This window comes from Lycorma delicatula, chromosome 5 (assembly GCF_047948215.1).
Source record: "Lycorma delicatula isolate Av1 chromosome 5, ASM4794821v1, whole genome shotgun sequence".
NCBI classification, from domain to species: domain Eukaryota; kingdom Metazoa; phylum Arthropoda; class Insecta; order Hemiptera; family Fulgoridae; genus Lycorma; species Lycorma delicatula.
In genome coordinates this window covers 160043764-160060789 of record NC_134459.1, presented here as the reverse complement: position 1 = coordinate 160060789, position 17026 = coordinate 160043764, and the positions used below count along the sequence as shown (strand labels likewise).

Genomic DNA, 17026 nt, shown 5'->3' with positions numbered 1-17026 from the left:
TAGACCAGCTCCGGTGGGCAGCCTGACTGTCTTTTTTTCCTCCGTTTAGCCTCCGGCAGTCACCGTCAATTATTACTTCAGAGGATGAATGAGAATGATATGTATGAGTTTAAGTGAAGTGTAGTCTTGTACAGTCTCAGTTCGACCATTCCTGAGAAGTATGGTTAATTGAAACCCAACCACTAAAGAACACCGGTATCCACGATCTAGTATTCAAATCCTTATAAAAGTAACTGCCTTTACTAGGATTACTAGGATGAACGTTGGAACTCTCGACTTCGAAATCAGCTGATTTGCGAAGACGCGTTTATTACTAGACCAACCCGGTTGGTAGCCCGAATATCTAGGGAAAGAAAACTGCACACAACGCAAGATCAGCAACCTTTGCGTAAGAACCTTACGCACAGAATACAATCCCTCAACTTATAATCGTGATTATATAGGTGTATTCGAACGCACTGAATAATATTTTTAATCGGGAATGATTTCTCTTATTGAAGTAAGATTTAACCAGTTTATTAGATTTTCTCGTCGTCTAATATTTCAATTTTTAATTAGCTAAATCGATAGCTTTCGAAAAATCGAACAAAATTGGACGTTTGGAATTTATATCTTTTTGTACTCGTTTTTTATACTTTTTTATTCCTAGATTTACATCTTTATGAGATCCATCAATAAATTCAAAAACATTCGTTATATAGGTAGTACTTTGTTAAAATCGTTTTGTTGATGTGTAACGATATATTTTTAAAGACATTATCGTTCAGATGTTTTGGATCGTGTTACAAGGATTGGTCTATATACTATAAAGATTTTATGTAGATCCTTTTACTTTTTTTAAAAAAAAAGAAAGAAAGAAAATCTTATCTGTGCAAACAAGTTTTTTTAATACATAATTTGAAAGTAAATATATATTTTAAAATAATAGTTAACAATGAAGCTAAGGAAAGTTAAGAAGAAAGTGTTTAAAAATAATGGAGTAGAAAATAAATTGAAAATACATTATGAACTAGCTTTATTGTGTAGAACAGGTCTCTTTGTTAGTTTTATGTTTTGCCATTCAAAATGTCAATAATGACAAAGTGCTTTGCTTTCTGCTAATACGAGTGTTATTGTACTTAACAATGAAAAATTGCTACTTTCATTTTAGTTTGCTGCAGTAATTTTACAATAATATAATTATTTTTATGTCAACAGGTTTTGCAGTGTTACTCTAATATTATTTTTCAAAATTAAAATTAATAATCTACATTCAAGTACCGATTAGTTGTTTTTATCTCAATCATCAAAAAAACACTTTCAGTATAAAAGTGTTAGTGAATCTCCTCTTCCAAAAAAACCTCCCACCCACAAAAATTAAATTGGTTGAAAAATCTCTCCCAAAGTTCAACAAAAATAAATAAATAAATGATATAAAATGCTATATGATATAAAATATGATAATAAATGATATAAAAATAAAATGATTATCAACAAAAATAAAATTACAAAAACACCCTACACACTTACAATGTGAAGGTATCTTTCAAAAAACAATTGTTTGTCCCAAATCCGTAAAATTGATATACAAAGAAACTAAATGCAATTTGCTACTCTCAGATTTCTTTAAAACACAATTCTTTGCTTCAAACTCAAAAACTAGAAAAAATTACAAAAATTCTCTCCTCACGGGGCTGTTTTCTTTTTTATGTTTGTTGAAGAATGTCTTTTCTTGTTAGTTACTCAGTCGTTAAAAGTAACATTATTTTGTTATCTATTATTTTGTAATTGAAACAGCTCCTTGGCGTGTGAACTTTTGTCATTTTTTCAAAGTTTTTGCACGGCTTAATTTATTAAATATTTTTTCTCTACGTCTGAAGCAACATATTGTGTTTTAGAGAAGTTTGAAAGTGGCAAATAGTATTAAGTTTCTTTGTATATCAGTTTTCTTCTGGATTCGGGGCAAACAATTGTTTTTTGAGATATCTTCACACTGTACGTGTTTGTCGGGTTTTTTTGTTATTCTATTTTTGTTGGTATTAAGGAGAAACAATTGCTTTTTGTGGGGGGGGGGGGGGGTAGAGGTGATATGACATAACACTTTTACACTGAAATTGTTTTTTTGGGAGTTGTAATTAATAAATTATTCATTATCATTATTATCTTCTATTCATATTCTATTATATATATATATATATATATATATATATATATAATTTATTAAATAATTTTTCATAATAACCTTCTGATACACATCTTTGTATTTTCTGAACCCTGATTGCCTACGCCATCTGACGAAATTTATGCCTGCTTGCTTTCGGAGAAGAATAAACATGGCAGTTTCATTTTGGTTGATGAGAAAAGAATAAAATAAATTACTGTAGATTGCACAATTTGATGAAATATAGATGAAACGTATGCCTACTTGCTGTCTGAAAGAATAAAAATCTGATGTGGACATCACATGACTTCCTTGTACGCCTATTAAATTATATATACACTTTTTTTTCTATTGTTATTATTGAATTATTATGTGTTGTAAATTTTTTTTTACAATCAGCAGTTAAAAATTATTAATAAATCGATAGATTTAATTTAAAAAAAGGAGAAGAAGTCTGATTCGAACCGATGTGCCTTTCTCTTGTAAGATCAAAATATTTCATTAATTAAAATTTCATTTGGCTATAACTCTGGAACCAATGAAAATAAATACCACTTATGATATATCGTTGAAAAGCTCTCAATGAGGGCTTACTACTGCACTTGAGACAAAATCCAAAATTCAAATAGTTTGGATGTGCACAACTAGATATGATAACAGTCCTAAACCCAAAATGTCAACATCCTACGGCTAATCGTTTTTGAGTTACGAGAGATACAAATATTTATTAACTGTAATAAGCCCTCATTGAGAGCTTTTTAACGATATATCATAAATGGTACTTAGTTTCATTGATCCAAGAGTTATAGCCAAAAAAAATTTTAATTAATGAAATATTTGGATCTTACAAGGGGAAATCACATCGGTTCGAATCCGACTTCTTCTCTTTTTTTTTAAATTTAAATTATCGATTTATTAATAATTATTAACCTGTAATTGAAAAAATCAGATGTTATTTGTGAAATAAAATTTTATGTACTTTTCATTTTAATTCAAGCATCTTTACAGAGGTTATCGATATATTTAAAATAAAAAAAGTTAAAATATATATATATATATATATATGAAGTCGGATTCGAACGATGTGTGCGTGGTTACGAGTCCGAACGTTCTCACTTACACCACATAACTGCTTGAGTGACGTGAAACAAAATTAATATATAAACTAATATGTACGGACACCACAAAAAAAATGTGATTCAATGTGTTGTCCACCACAATATAATTGTGTAACTGTCCACTTTATTATGTACATGTAATTTAATAGGCGTACAAGGACGTCATGTGGTGTCCACATCAGATTTTTTTCTCCGTGTTACATTGATTACATTTTTCATAAATGTACAGTCTTTGAAAATCAATCTATAAAAAATTTGGTAACTTTTTTGCTGGTGTAGAAATTATTAGCTGACAATAAAATAATTTTGTTTTTTCTAGATTTAAGCAGTCTGTATATATTTTATACATATAATATTTTTAAGTAGCATGAAATCCTGTGATACTAGCTTCGGTGATCTATGGAACCTTTTTTCTTTCTTTAAAATAGTTTTGGCTATTGATATTTTATCTTCGTTACGTCTTTCAGTTTCCAGTATGCTACTTCATGCTTTAAGTTCATACTGATTTTGTAAAAGCTGAAGAATCATTAGTTCATAAGAGCATTCAATTTACCACTTTAACTCAGGATTCTGTATTTGTAATTATAAAATAAAACCTTATTAATGGCGATTGTTATACTCACTTCTGTAAAATGTGCTTCAGAATTTTTTTATAAAAATAATCACGATTTAAGTATATTTCTTAAATTTTTTTTATATGATCGATAAAGTTATCCTAAAAACGTATTATTGTATTAAGAAGATGTTGCAAAATAATGTGACTGATCTGTAGGCAAAACCTTTGTATTATTTTGTTTTTCTGTTTAGTCTCCGTAATCACCGTAAGGTATTGCTTCAGAGGATTGTGTACAAGTGTAATCTTATACAATCAAACACCGGTCGTGGATACCGGTGTTCTTTCATGATTGGGTTTGATGATAGTCGACCTAAGATTGTACAAGTTACACTTCATTTACACTCATACAAATCATCCTCATTCACGGTTTACCGTAACCTTATGGTTGTTACGGTGGCTAAAAAAAAGGAAAGTGAACCATGAAAGAACACCGGTATCCACGATCTAGTTTTCAAATCCGTATAAAAGTAACTGCTTTTATTAGGATTTGAACCTTAGAACTCTCGACTTCCAAATCAGCTGATTTGCGATGACGAGTTAACCACTAGACCAGCCCAGCCCAGTGGCTGTGTTTTATTTTTCTTACATTCAAGATTCTTATTTCGCTATTTGTCATATTTATTTCATTCTTAATAGTATAATATATAATTTCCAATTTTTGTGAAGTTCCAAAGGTTAATTGACATTAAATATCTTGATACAGAATAATTCAAAAGGAGTTAATTTTAAAAGAGTATAGAAATTAATTCAGAATACGTATAGAGTCATTTGAGGTGTCATTTTTTAGCAAAACAATCACGTTTTGATTCGTATTTTACCACATTATAGATTTATATAACCCCTACCGTGTAGAAATTCGGAATTTCTTCGATAGTCCGTTTCCCAGCTAATTGGATTCGTGGAACTGGTCCGATTACTCGACACTTCGTTTTCCGCATTTGACCCAATTTGATTCTTTTTTATTGTTTTATACATTTTTCAATAAATATTAACTATATTTTCCGTTCTTATCTTTCCATTTTGCTAAAATCAAAAATCGGACTATTACCGTAATTGGAAAGTGACATGTTGAATAGAGTTCGGCAAGAAATTGATTTCGATGAAATATCTGTTGTATCAGTAATGGCACTCGCATCGAACCAAAGTGACTGCCTTTTATGAAACATTTGATAAATTTTATCACTGAGAGACACCTCTTTAGGTATTCTGAATAAACTTCTGTATCCTTAAAAGTTATAAAATCCTTTTTGAATCGCCTTGTAATACAGTTTACCGGTCTTCTTTATTTTTCTTACGCTGTTCTGCTGAATAGTTTTCTTTCCTTCTATTTATCATAAGGATTCATTATGTAATTTACCAATTCATCATATTTAAAGATTATTTTGTAATCTTAAAGAATTACCTTAGATTTTAGAGCTTCTAATTTTTCATTTATGTCTTTCCTATCGACTGTGTTCACTACCCTAAAACGATCCTCAGTAATTCTTTTTCTAAACTTTTAATGATTCTACTATGTTATTTTATTTTAATTTCAACCATCTTTTTTGTCATTACATTTCATTAATTTTGTTTTATTTATTAATTTTAATATCTTTTGTAAGTTAATGTCATTAATATCAAAGATTCTTTTGTTTGTTTCAGTGCCCTGAACACGGTGTTAACAGATTAAGTGAACGACTTCTATTATTTCGTCATGATTATTCGTCATCAAATGTCTTACAACCCATCAATTCTGTCACAGAAATTATCGATGAGACTATAATTCAAATCGTTTTATCAGGTAAATATTTCTTATTTTATGTTTTATTTTTTTGTTCAATTTAATTCTGAAGATACTTCATTGATAAAAGATGCGGGTGCCAACAGATCATGGCTGAATACATTAATACTCTAAAAGTGCATAAAGAAAATGCACGTTGGATTATTTCAGATGAAACTTACTATAGTTTAGATTATCTATGATTAGATAATTGTAAATTTATCTTCTTTTTTTTTGTCTTCAGTCATTTGACGGTTTGATGCAGCTCTCCAAGATTCCCTATCTAGGGCTAGTCGTTTCATTTCGGTATATCCCCTACATCCTACATCCCTAACAATTTGTTTTACATATTCCAAACGTGGCCTGCCTACACAATTATTTCCTTCTACCTGTCCCTCCAATATTAAAGCGACTATTCCAGGATGCCTTAATATGTGGCCTATAAGTCTGTCTCTTCTTTTAGATATATTTTTCCAAATGCTTCTTTCTTCATTTATTTGCCGCAACACCTCTTCATTTGTCAGTTTATCCACCCATCTGATTTTTAACATTCTTCTACAGCACCATAAAATTTATCTATGATTAGATAATTGTGCAAATTGTTGATGTTTTTATAAAATTATCAAATAAACTTTAGAGAATGCAGTTGACCGAATTAGATAAACGGTTTTGTACCTTACGATACTCCATTACTTCTCACCTCTCCACAATAATGTTAAATCCAGTGAGAGATCCTCCCCTGACTTCAGACTATACACCAATCGATTTATCTCATTTGCCCTACTTAAATTTATTCCGTCTCTTCAATTATGTATTATTGGCTGAACAAAATACAAAATAATCAATCATTACCAGTATACTATTCACGCTTTCATTTTATATACATTGCTTATAATTTCTGAAATTCTAACTGTACCTATTAAAACATATGTATTGTTCAATGAAGTTTTTTTCATCTAAAATCTCATGTAAAATTAATTTATTATTAGATATTTGCGAAAAAAAGGTCAGTTTAATATCGGCCAGTTGTGTATTATGATTTTCAAGATTTATTTTTTGTAATCTACAAGATTTGGTCGACTATCCCATCATTGTTATCTAATTCATTTGTTTTTTTACCAAACAGGATGTAACTTAATATCTTAAATACGAGGGTCGGCTGATAAATTTTGCACACTGGCATGCTACATGGAGAAGAAAGGTACTATCGAGTTGGGCGGGGCAGCACATGATAGCTAAATTCCCCAACCTACAAACCTGCGATAATGCGTTGAAATCCGTTTACACTTTTGTTTTCATTAGCAGTTGAAGTGGATTCGAAGTACGGTCAATATGTCAACAAGGTTAAAACAGCGCACAGTGATCGAAATTTTAACAGCAGAAAATGTGAATCATACGAATATTTTTCATCGTTTAATAGCGGTTTACGGTAGTAAAACTGTTGACAAGAGTAATGTGAATAGGTGGGCGTTGAAATTTTGCGAATGTGAAGCTGGTAAAGCGACAATTGAGAACGCACCTCACAGCGAACAACAGTTTCTGTGACTGACGAGAAACATCGAAAGGAGGTGAACGATTTGCTTCAAAGTGACCGACAAATCGCCCAGCAACGCATCGCTATTAAGGTAGACTTTTGTAAAGAACGAGTAGGCCATATTATCGAACAATTGGGCTACCGTAAAATCTTTGCACGATTGGTACCGCGGAAAATGACAAAAGAACACAAGCAGCGTCGTGTCGAATGTTGCGAAAAACTTTTACAGCGCTATCGTGTCGAAGTAGACTACTTCCTTTTCTATATTGTGACCGGGGGAGAGAGTTGGGTACATCATTCGACCCGAAAGAAAAAAGGCAAAACATGGAATACAGACATTACGAATCGCCAAAACCCAAAAAATTCAAAGCTCAAGCTTCGGCGAAAAAATTCCTTTTGACGGTGTTTTGGAACGTCAAACACGCTTATGAGGCTGAGTATCTGGAGATGGGACGACTGTGAACACCGAACTGTACATTGAGACATTAAGACACCTCAGACGACGAGTATGTCACGTTCAAAAGACCACCATGCCCATAATATTGCAACATGACAATGCATGGACTCTTACATCACATACCACTACAGAGGCTCTCCACAATCTGAGTTTGAGCCTATTCCGCATCCACCATACTTGCCGGAATTGGCTCCATGCAACTTCCACTTTTTACAAGGATCTCAAAGGTAATCATTAACCACCGATGAGGTGAAGGAAGTTGTGGCCACTTGGATCCGAGAAAGAGCGCCAGAACTTTTCAGTAACGGAATGTAAAAACTTGTCACATGTTGGGAAAAGTGTATCAGTGTAAATGGGGATTATATTGAAAAATAGATACTGCATTTTATAGCTAAGGTATTGTTCTTTTATTCATTTTTTATTTCATTACAATATCTCTTTTCATTCCCATGCTACGCATATATGTGCAAAATTTATCAGCCGAGCCTCATCTTACTTTATATAACAAAAATTAAATGTGGGTTTTTTAAGCATACGTTTCAAAAGTTAGAAACAAGATATTTTTAAAATAAATTTTTAATATTGTTGAGTAATCTTAGTTGAAGAAGCTGATAAAATATCTGGGGAATGTAATTTAATTTCTGTTGTTTTGATACAAATTGAACTAGAGCAGTATTTAGTTTTCAATTAAGAACATATAGGTTGGACAAGTGGTTACCATCATTAACAATCAGCTGTGATACAATGAAGCAGGATCTTAGTATCTAGTGCTACAGCTGCAGCTTTGTTATAGTAGATAGTTAAAAGTAAAGTTATTAAATTTTAGATTGCCTATTAGATTAAACGTAGTGACCTTTTATAAAAAAAAGAAAAAATGAATTAGTCATCAATCTGCTAGCATGAACATTATCTCTGGACAACAGGGTATAATCTAATTAATAATGGATAACATATCATTTATCAAAATTTAGCCAGGGCGAATGATGCTCAGTTTTTTTTTTTAATTCAACAAAAAGCTATTACATCTATAAAACTTTTATATATCTAAAATTGGATTTAAAAAACTAGGTATAATGATATTATATTTATCAATTCAGAAAAGAAGTGATAAATTAGTTATGAATGAACCTTATCTACCCCATGCCTCACTTTTAACTGGATGCAATCTAATTGTTCGTGAATTTTGTACAATTTTTTTAAAATGAAATTAATGATGTACTTTTATTAAAATTTATTATTAAAAGTGGATAAAAAGAAACATGGAAGCTTTCAATAAGTTATCATTAAACTATGTCCACAAAGTACTTAGAGATGACTGGAACATAACTTAATAACAAATGCTTATTTAGTATGAAAAGAGAAATGAATCTGTTTTCTCTTTAACATTTGTAATTGAAATTTAATTGTGTAGAAACTTTTTGTCGGAATATTGAAATGAACAAATATGTCCGTAATTATTGATCATTCCTACTAGTTTTCTTATAACACTGTCCAACAAAAAAATTTTTTTTGATAGTTTCCTTCACTTCATGAGTCAAATCTTACTAATTTTGGGTTGAGAAAAACGAATATGACAAAGAAAAAGTTTTATTAGCTCTAGTTTCTGTGATTTACAATAGGTAGAAGTATTTTATTTTAACGGATTAAGAGAAAATGATACATTTAAATTACATATACCAACAACATAGAAAGTCCATTTGACATTTTTTTAATGACAGTTACATTCTAAGAATTCTTAATTGATGGAAGAATACCTGGTAGTTGGTTGGGTCTGAAGAGAATCATGTGGTGGCTTTTTGGGATCGTTGTCTTTTGGCTTTCCTCTTGTAAGTGAGTTCTGGAGCATTCCTATCCACAGACCAGCAGTAATCCACAAGCATTGATTCATTCTAACAGCCCTGATATCTATGTTCCATTACAGAAATATCCTGATGGAATCTTTCTCCGTGTTCATCACTGACAACTTCGCAACGAGGAGGGAAAAAGTCCAGGTGTGAGTGGAGAAAATGTATTTTAAGGGATATGTTGCATTCGAGTTGATGGTATTTTTGTAGAAGTACTGTCACCAACTGACTGTAATTTTCATCTCTTTTGTTGCCCAAAAATCCATGACTCCCTTTAAGGCTTGTTCCCAAGCTTCCTTTTTTTCCCCTCCAAAATTCGGTCAAACGTAGGATCCTTTACAAGTTGTTGAATTTGTGGCCCAACAAAAATGCCTTTCTTAACTTTTGCATCACTTAATGTAGGAGGTTAATATTTAAAGGTCTGTCCTTCTCGGTTCGTACTTTTGACAGATTGTTTCATCAAACCCAGCTTTATATGAAGGGGTGGAGGCTTTTGAGTCCACGAGAAGCTCGGAAACGACATTTTCTAGCTAGAGTTAAAATTTCTTGCAGGCCATAATGTGATTTCCTATCCCTACTGTTCCACATACATAAAAAGCAGCAGTATTTAGTATACCCCAATTGAATTCCTAAGAGTACAGCGATGACTTTCAGATCGCCACAGATTCTCCACTTCTGTTCAGCATATTTGATTGAGTCTAGGATAATTGCCATGTTTGAATAAGTTTCCTTCATGTGAACTGCATGATCAACAGGAATAGAAGAAAGACAGTTGCCATTGTGAAGTAATACAGCTTTCAAACTAAGCTTGGAGGAGTCTACAAATAGTCTCCAATCAGTTGGATCATGATTCAAATTCAAACATTTCATCAAACCATTAAAGTCGCAGCAAACAACAAGATTGTTTTTCTTCTGAAAAAAGAAAGCAGATGCCTATGACAATATCTATACTATGAGACACTGACATCACATTGGAGAAGATTCCATTCCTGTAGTCGTGACCCTTAGAAGTTCTGCTTTCTCCTTCAACAAATCAAGGTCTCGAATGAGATCACTCAAATTCCGCTTGACTCAGTCTGTGTGGTTTATCATCTTTTTCGTCAAAATCACAGTCATGGGATGTGGAAGGCTTGTTACTAATAAGGCAGTCTTTATTTTCTACTTCAAGTTCGTAATTTTTGCGTGAAGTAAGAACTATCTGAATGTGGAATAGGTCGAATAACAGTTGGAAGAGTAGGGTATTGAACTGTTCCTTTTTTTTCATTGATAATCCTCCATTTATTGGATGATTTAAACAGAAATAGCAGTTATCTGTATGGTTTGTAGACTGCTACAACACAAACAATATGAAACTCACAGCAATAGTAATAATGTTAATAACCTACAAACAGCTGAAGAACGTAGTGTTTTGTCATTTAAGAGGTGTGACAACTCCAAAAACAAAATTATCCCCAAACTGAAAATGTAGATCAGATAAAAAATGACATGTCATTGTATCTCCAAAGCAAGAGCTAATCGGTCATTTTTTTGGTGATTTTTGAATTCAACAAATGGAAATATATAAGAATAAACTATTTTTGAGGCCGAAATATTTTCACTGTTGGGCAGTGTGAATGGTGTGTAATTTAATAGCAACATTATCACATGCATTTCTTAGTAGCTTTTTTTAGCTTTGTATAAAATAGTAAAATAATAAACTTTCAAATTATATAATCAGAACAAAGGTGTTAACTATCGCCAAACCATGCTTCCAGGTACCTCAAAATAACACTTGCATATTTTTATGCTATTTTAATTAGTTTATCAGGAATTTTCATTCTACTTCAAATTTATTCAAATAAAACAACATTTTGTTTTAACAGAGGCTGTAAATCAGTTATTACCAAATCAGATACCCCAGTAAAACCTGCTGAAATAATGTCAACGAGTGCTGCTTAATATATCAAAAACAGAAATAAGTTATTTGCCTTTGAATTTTAACATAGGTAAAATTAAATGAAATATAATAATATGAAATCTATCGAAACGAAATCTATGTAATAGCATAAAATTTTATAAAAATCAGTGGTTTTTCATTTAGGTGCTGGATAAATAAATTCTCAGTTTAAAGTATAAATTATCTTCAGTAAATAAAAATTCACTAAGAATTTCAGCTTTATTTGAAATTTAGTAAAGTTTAGAAACGTCATTGAACCTAGTACCAGTATAAATTTTATCCAGTTCCTAAATAAAAAATTCAATACATAGTGGATATTAATCTCTTGCATAAATATTCAGGAAAGAAGGTGTAGTAAATTATAAACAGTCATTGCCTATTAGGATCTCAGAACACCATACTTGCTATCAACAATGTCTTTAGATTAATTTATTTAAATTGAAAAGAAGTATCTCTTTGTTTTTTTAAAGTAATTTATAAATAAACCTTGACTGCTGCGTACCCTTCAATGACAAAGATGCAACCTACTTAATTATGAGTTATGGTGTATTTATTTTTTTTTTATTATAGAAACAAGTGATGTGTGTAACACATATTAACATTTAGAACATACATACGTATTCAGAGCAGGTGAAAATCTGTTATTAATTAATCACACCAAATGATAGCTCATTCCACTGATCCGGTCTGGATCATGAATCAAGATTAAATTTATATTGCCATAGAGTGGTATTTATTGGTATTTAGCTACTTTAGTTATATTACTTTTAACAAACCACCCCTATAAGGAATATTGTGATAACATAGATGCAGTCTAGTTTAATATTTATTTATTAATATACAGATAAAAGATTATGTTTTTTCGACCTTTTTCATTAAAACTGGATAAATAATAATTAAATATTATGATATTATATATAGTTATACAGATGCCATGTAGAAGATATAAATCATTAGTTATAGAGCATGACCACCTTACAGTTAGCTTGGAATGGCCTGGATGTAATCTAGCTAATTATAAATAAATATTCTATTTATACAAATAAATATTTATGAAGCAAGATTATCTTATTTTAAAATTAAAATTTATACTCCACAAGTAATAATAAATGAAAAGAAAAAATTGATCGATTACTTAGATAACTGCGGAAATAATGTTACTACTAAAACATGTAAAATAAATGTATTACATTAGTAGTTTATGAACTAAATCAGGTCTATTCATTTTTCTCTCAGTAAAAACAGATTTTAAACTAATTTTTCATGATAATAAATTAATACATATAGACATACATACAAGCACACATAGAAGATCTGCGATTTATGACTGCTTGTTATGACCCCCTTATAAAGATAAAGAAAAGGATTCTCCATTTATGTGTCCTTGCAGTAATACTACAATACATCGGTTTTATTACTTTCCTTCACCCAAAATTCACCCCGTCCTTCTTACTAAATGTTCTTGAGTTCTGGTTTCTTTACTTTAGCCATTTTACTTTCACTGTATTTTATATCCCAAATACAGTATGTTTTTAACATGAATTTAGTTTTACAGTTTTAAAGATATCTTATTTTTTATGTTCCCTAACCTGCTTAGTGAACATTTTTTTTTTCAATTTTTTATTTCAGCATCTTAGTTGATTTTTGTTACAGCACCTTGGTGTTTTTTGTGTAGTGTGCTGTTATTGCTTTACATTTTTAATTTTCTTTATTGTTATTAGTTTTCGTCAAATAGTTTACAGACAGGGTTAGGATTATTAATATAACTTCATATAGCATTGGAAATATATCATTAAAAAGCTAAAAAAAGAAATTTAAGCTTTTATATTAAGCTTTAAGCTTTAGTTAACTTTATATAAGCTTGATTTAAAGCTTAATTTTCTTAAGTTAACTCATTTGTCTCTTTAATTAGGAAACTGTCATTTTCAATTTTGTGTATTGAAGTTTCAGAAGTGAAATTGAAGGTACGTTCTATATCAGTAAATGACAGTTTCTGACAGCTTTTAAAGCAATTAATTGCTTTAAAAGGCAAGTCAGATTACACAGCATCAAAATTATGGTGAAAATGTGTAAGATGTTGAATCTTTTTATAACAGATTAACTGAAATTATAAAAAAAAGGCGAACAGTTAGCTCGATTTAATGTTTGTTGATAAAAAAAGAGAAAATGTAAATTGTACAGTAATTGTATCTTACTATGAATATTTACAGTTGAAGAAGAAAATACCCTAGTTTTATGACCATGACAGACTGCATAACCATATTTTTACACCATGTCCAGCAATAACTAATCCAGTTGCCACCATATGGCTGAACAATTATCAAGGGTTTGTTTTACTACCACACTCAAGAAACTAATTTTTTAATGGAGGTTTTCTACACGTTTTTAGTTGACTGTTAATTTTTTATGTTCTATTATGTATTTTAACAAGAAAAGCTGGTATACAGAATTTAAATTTAATGATTATCTGAATAGTCAAAATAAACTTGATATAATAATTCTGAGTTATTGAAATTACTTTTGAGTCATTACTTATGAGTACAGCATATTATGTGTTAGATTCTTCTAAAAATCATGTATAACTTGAGGTACAGTTCATCTTTACATATGATATTTGATATTGTAGATGATTCACTTAATCATCTTAAGTGATGTTAATGCAAAATAGTAGCTAACAGATTTCTTTAAAGTTGACTACTTTCATCAAGTCAGCAATTATTCTTGTCAAGAGTATTTGCTATACAGTCAATCAATCTGCAATACAATTAATCAAATTAAAGTTTATTTTGTTGTACCATTTACACTAATAAAAATAATACAGAATGTATTAATTAAACTAATCAAACTTCTGATGGTGTTTAAAATCAGTTGTTACTAAGTAATTCAAATTCTAACACAATGACAAGATATGTTTGCCAGATGTCAGCCCTAATACTATTCTATGAAATTATATCAGTGAAGCAATTAGTTACACAAAGTCAAGGACACATGTATTCTTAAGCATTATATATAACTAATATTAGATTGAAAACCACATACTCGTATAAAAACTTGTGTATCAAATTGGTACATATATCTTTTAACACAACTTTTAGTTCCTCAAAATGTGATAAAAATATAAATACATTATATTTTTGTTTTAATTTACTCAGTAAACCTGGGTTACTATTTTGTAATGTGTCCATAGAGGTTGTAGCATCTTATTACATTCTAGTTGGAAGGGAATTCTTCCTTTTTTGTTGAACCAGTTTTTACTGTAAAACTTTTCTGTCTGTGTTACATGCCTGTAATAGTTCTGATTTTTGTCCACTATAGTATAAACTTTTACATTATGCCAAGTTATTTTTTTTTTCAAAAGTCTGTCATCATCTTCCTCAGCAGGTTTCACTGTTGTATATGTTCTAATTTTATTCAACCCCCAAATTTCCTTCATCTGTATTGCATTTGTCTTCATATAACCCAAATTTTCAATTTCTGTTTTCCTGATGTCATGACTCAAAGATACTGTTTTATCATTTTTGGTGGCAATCGTATTTCTCTTGTCAATCATCAGCATCTGATTTGCTCTGCTGTAATCGACAGTTCTATCTAGTCCTAGTATAACATGTGGTCTTCTGATCCCTTCACTCTTGCTGAGTTATACTTTAGTAAGGTAGTGTAGACTTATCAAGAAGTCTATTTTTATTATCCAGTTGTTGGTGAATAAGTTTTGCTAGTTGGTTATGTCTCTCAAAATAAGCACCATTATTGTCTACATTCTCCTTCATGAACTGTTTTTCATACTTCTTTGACCATGTTAATCTTTATAGCTGATAGACCCTTAAGTTTCAGGCTATACATGCCCATCCAACATCCAGCAAAGGAATGCAGCTCCCTTGAGTCCATGTTTTTGTAGCATATTAGCAAAATTTCCATATAAATTTTTTATTTTCATGCTTTTAAAAATTGGTGGTTTCTTAGTATGCTAATTGTGATCCTTCACAGATAAATTCAAGAGTAGCTCACTCTCTCTTGCCTCAAGATATGTTACAAAATTCATTCTATAGATATTAAATGCCTACTTGTTTCTTTACTGTAAAACTCACAAATCCGTAATACCTCCTACTTTATGAGGCAAATAAGAGTTTTTCTATTAAATAATTGGTGTTCACGTATCTGAATATAGTAAGCAAACTTCTAGCTAACCTATCCAACATGTTTAAATCAGCATCTGACTATTTTATTGCTCCAAATGACAAAATTCAAACATTACATAACAATGACAAACAAAAAGTTTATTGACATCAGGACAAAATTTAAATTATTTCAAGTTTTTTATTTCAAATTATCTAGATTTTTGCATCTGGTACAATTGTATCTATATATATTATGTAAATAGCAGACTCAGGAGAAGTCACAATTATCATATTGTAAGCATTTGCATGCATGCTCATGATGTCACATGCAAGTGGAATATAGTGCATTTGAATAATCTCTGGCAAAACTGTTACATCAGCTTGTTTGTATTTACATAGTTTGACTATTATTAATATAGAACTTATTGTATTTATGCAAACTATACCTTAAGAAAAAAATGTGAAAGAAAAGTTGCTTACTTTTGCATATATCATATGAACTACTTCACATCAGAACTAATAGTTCTGATTCATATAAATTATTAAAAAATTTAGTGCAATGTAATTTTAAGAATGAGGAATGTTCAGTATTAATGCGCATAATTTGTAGAATGTGCTCTTTGAATGTGTACATTCAAACATTTATTATTGCTCAGATGTTTTTTGTAATTTTAATTGTATAAGTATTATTTAATAACCTGTTATCTAAATACTACTTTTATTTTCATAAATAAAATTAATTTTTGCTCATCAAAATAAGATGCTCAATTATTTTACTTTTGTGTTTAGCTCAAGTTTTGTCTGAAGAGGTACCTGTTCGTCCACATGCACTTGTTGTCCACTCGTATAAAGCTCCAACTTTTTGTGATTTTTGTGGTGAAATGCTTTTTGGTCTTGTTCGCCAAGGACTGAAATGTGAAGGTAAGTAAAATAACTGGTTCTACTTTAAATACCTAGTTTTCAAATTGAATTGTAATGAATTTTGAAACTATAAACAAGGTAAAATATTACTTTTACTGTAGAATTTTTAAAATTTTATTTACCGATTGTTTTTATGTAATTTGTACAGCATATCTGATAAGTTATATTTTTAAAAATTTTTTGAATAATTTTCTTTAATAGATACTATCACAGAAGTTAATTAGTGTAATGTATAAAGAAATAAACAAAAGAACAATCATTTTTCTGATTTGAATCTTTATATTTATGTCTGTTCAATTAGAATAGTAATTTTTCATTAACTGACTAGCATTGTTTTTTTAGCTGATATTCCTAGAAGATTTTACTTGATTTGTTCTTTAAAGTTATTTGTCATCTGTAAAGTTGATGTCATTTATTATTAACAATTATTGTGTGATGAATTATGTACCTAGTCATGTTATTTACCCACCAGGTTGGTCTAGTGGTGAAACGTGTCTTCCCAAATCAATTGATTTGGAAGTCGAGAGTTCCAGCGTTCAAGTCCTAGTAAAGTCAGTTATTTTTACACGGACTTGAATACTAGATT

General features: G+C 30.4%; 1 protein-coding gene across 1 annotated transcript in view; it reads left to right on the top strand.

The window, feature by feature from the left end:
* PKD (serine/threonine-protein kinase D3) overlaps nucleotides 1-17026 on the top strand; it is a 287780-nt gene that overhangs the window by 193981 nt on the left and 76773 nt on the right. The window contains exons 3-4 of the mRNA XM_075367438.1: nucleotides 5516-5654; nucleotides 16309-16440. Coding sequence (XP_075223553.1) covers nucleotides 5516-5654; nucleotides 16309-16440 — 271 coding nt within the window. The remainder of the gene's footprint in view (nucleotides 1-5515; nucleotides 5655-16308; nucleotides 16441-17026) is intronic.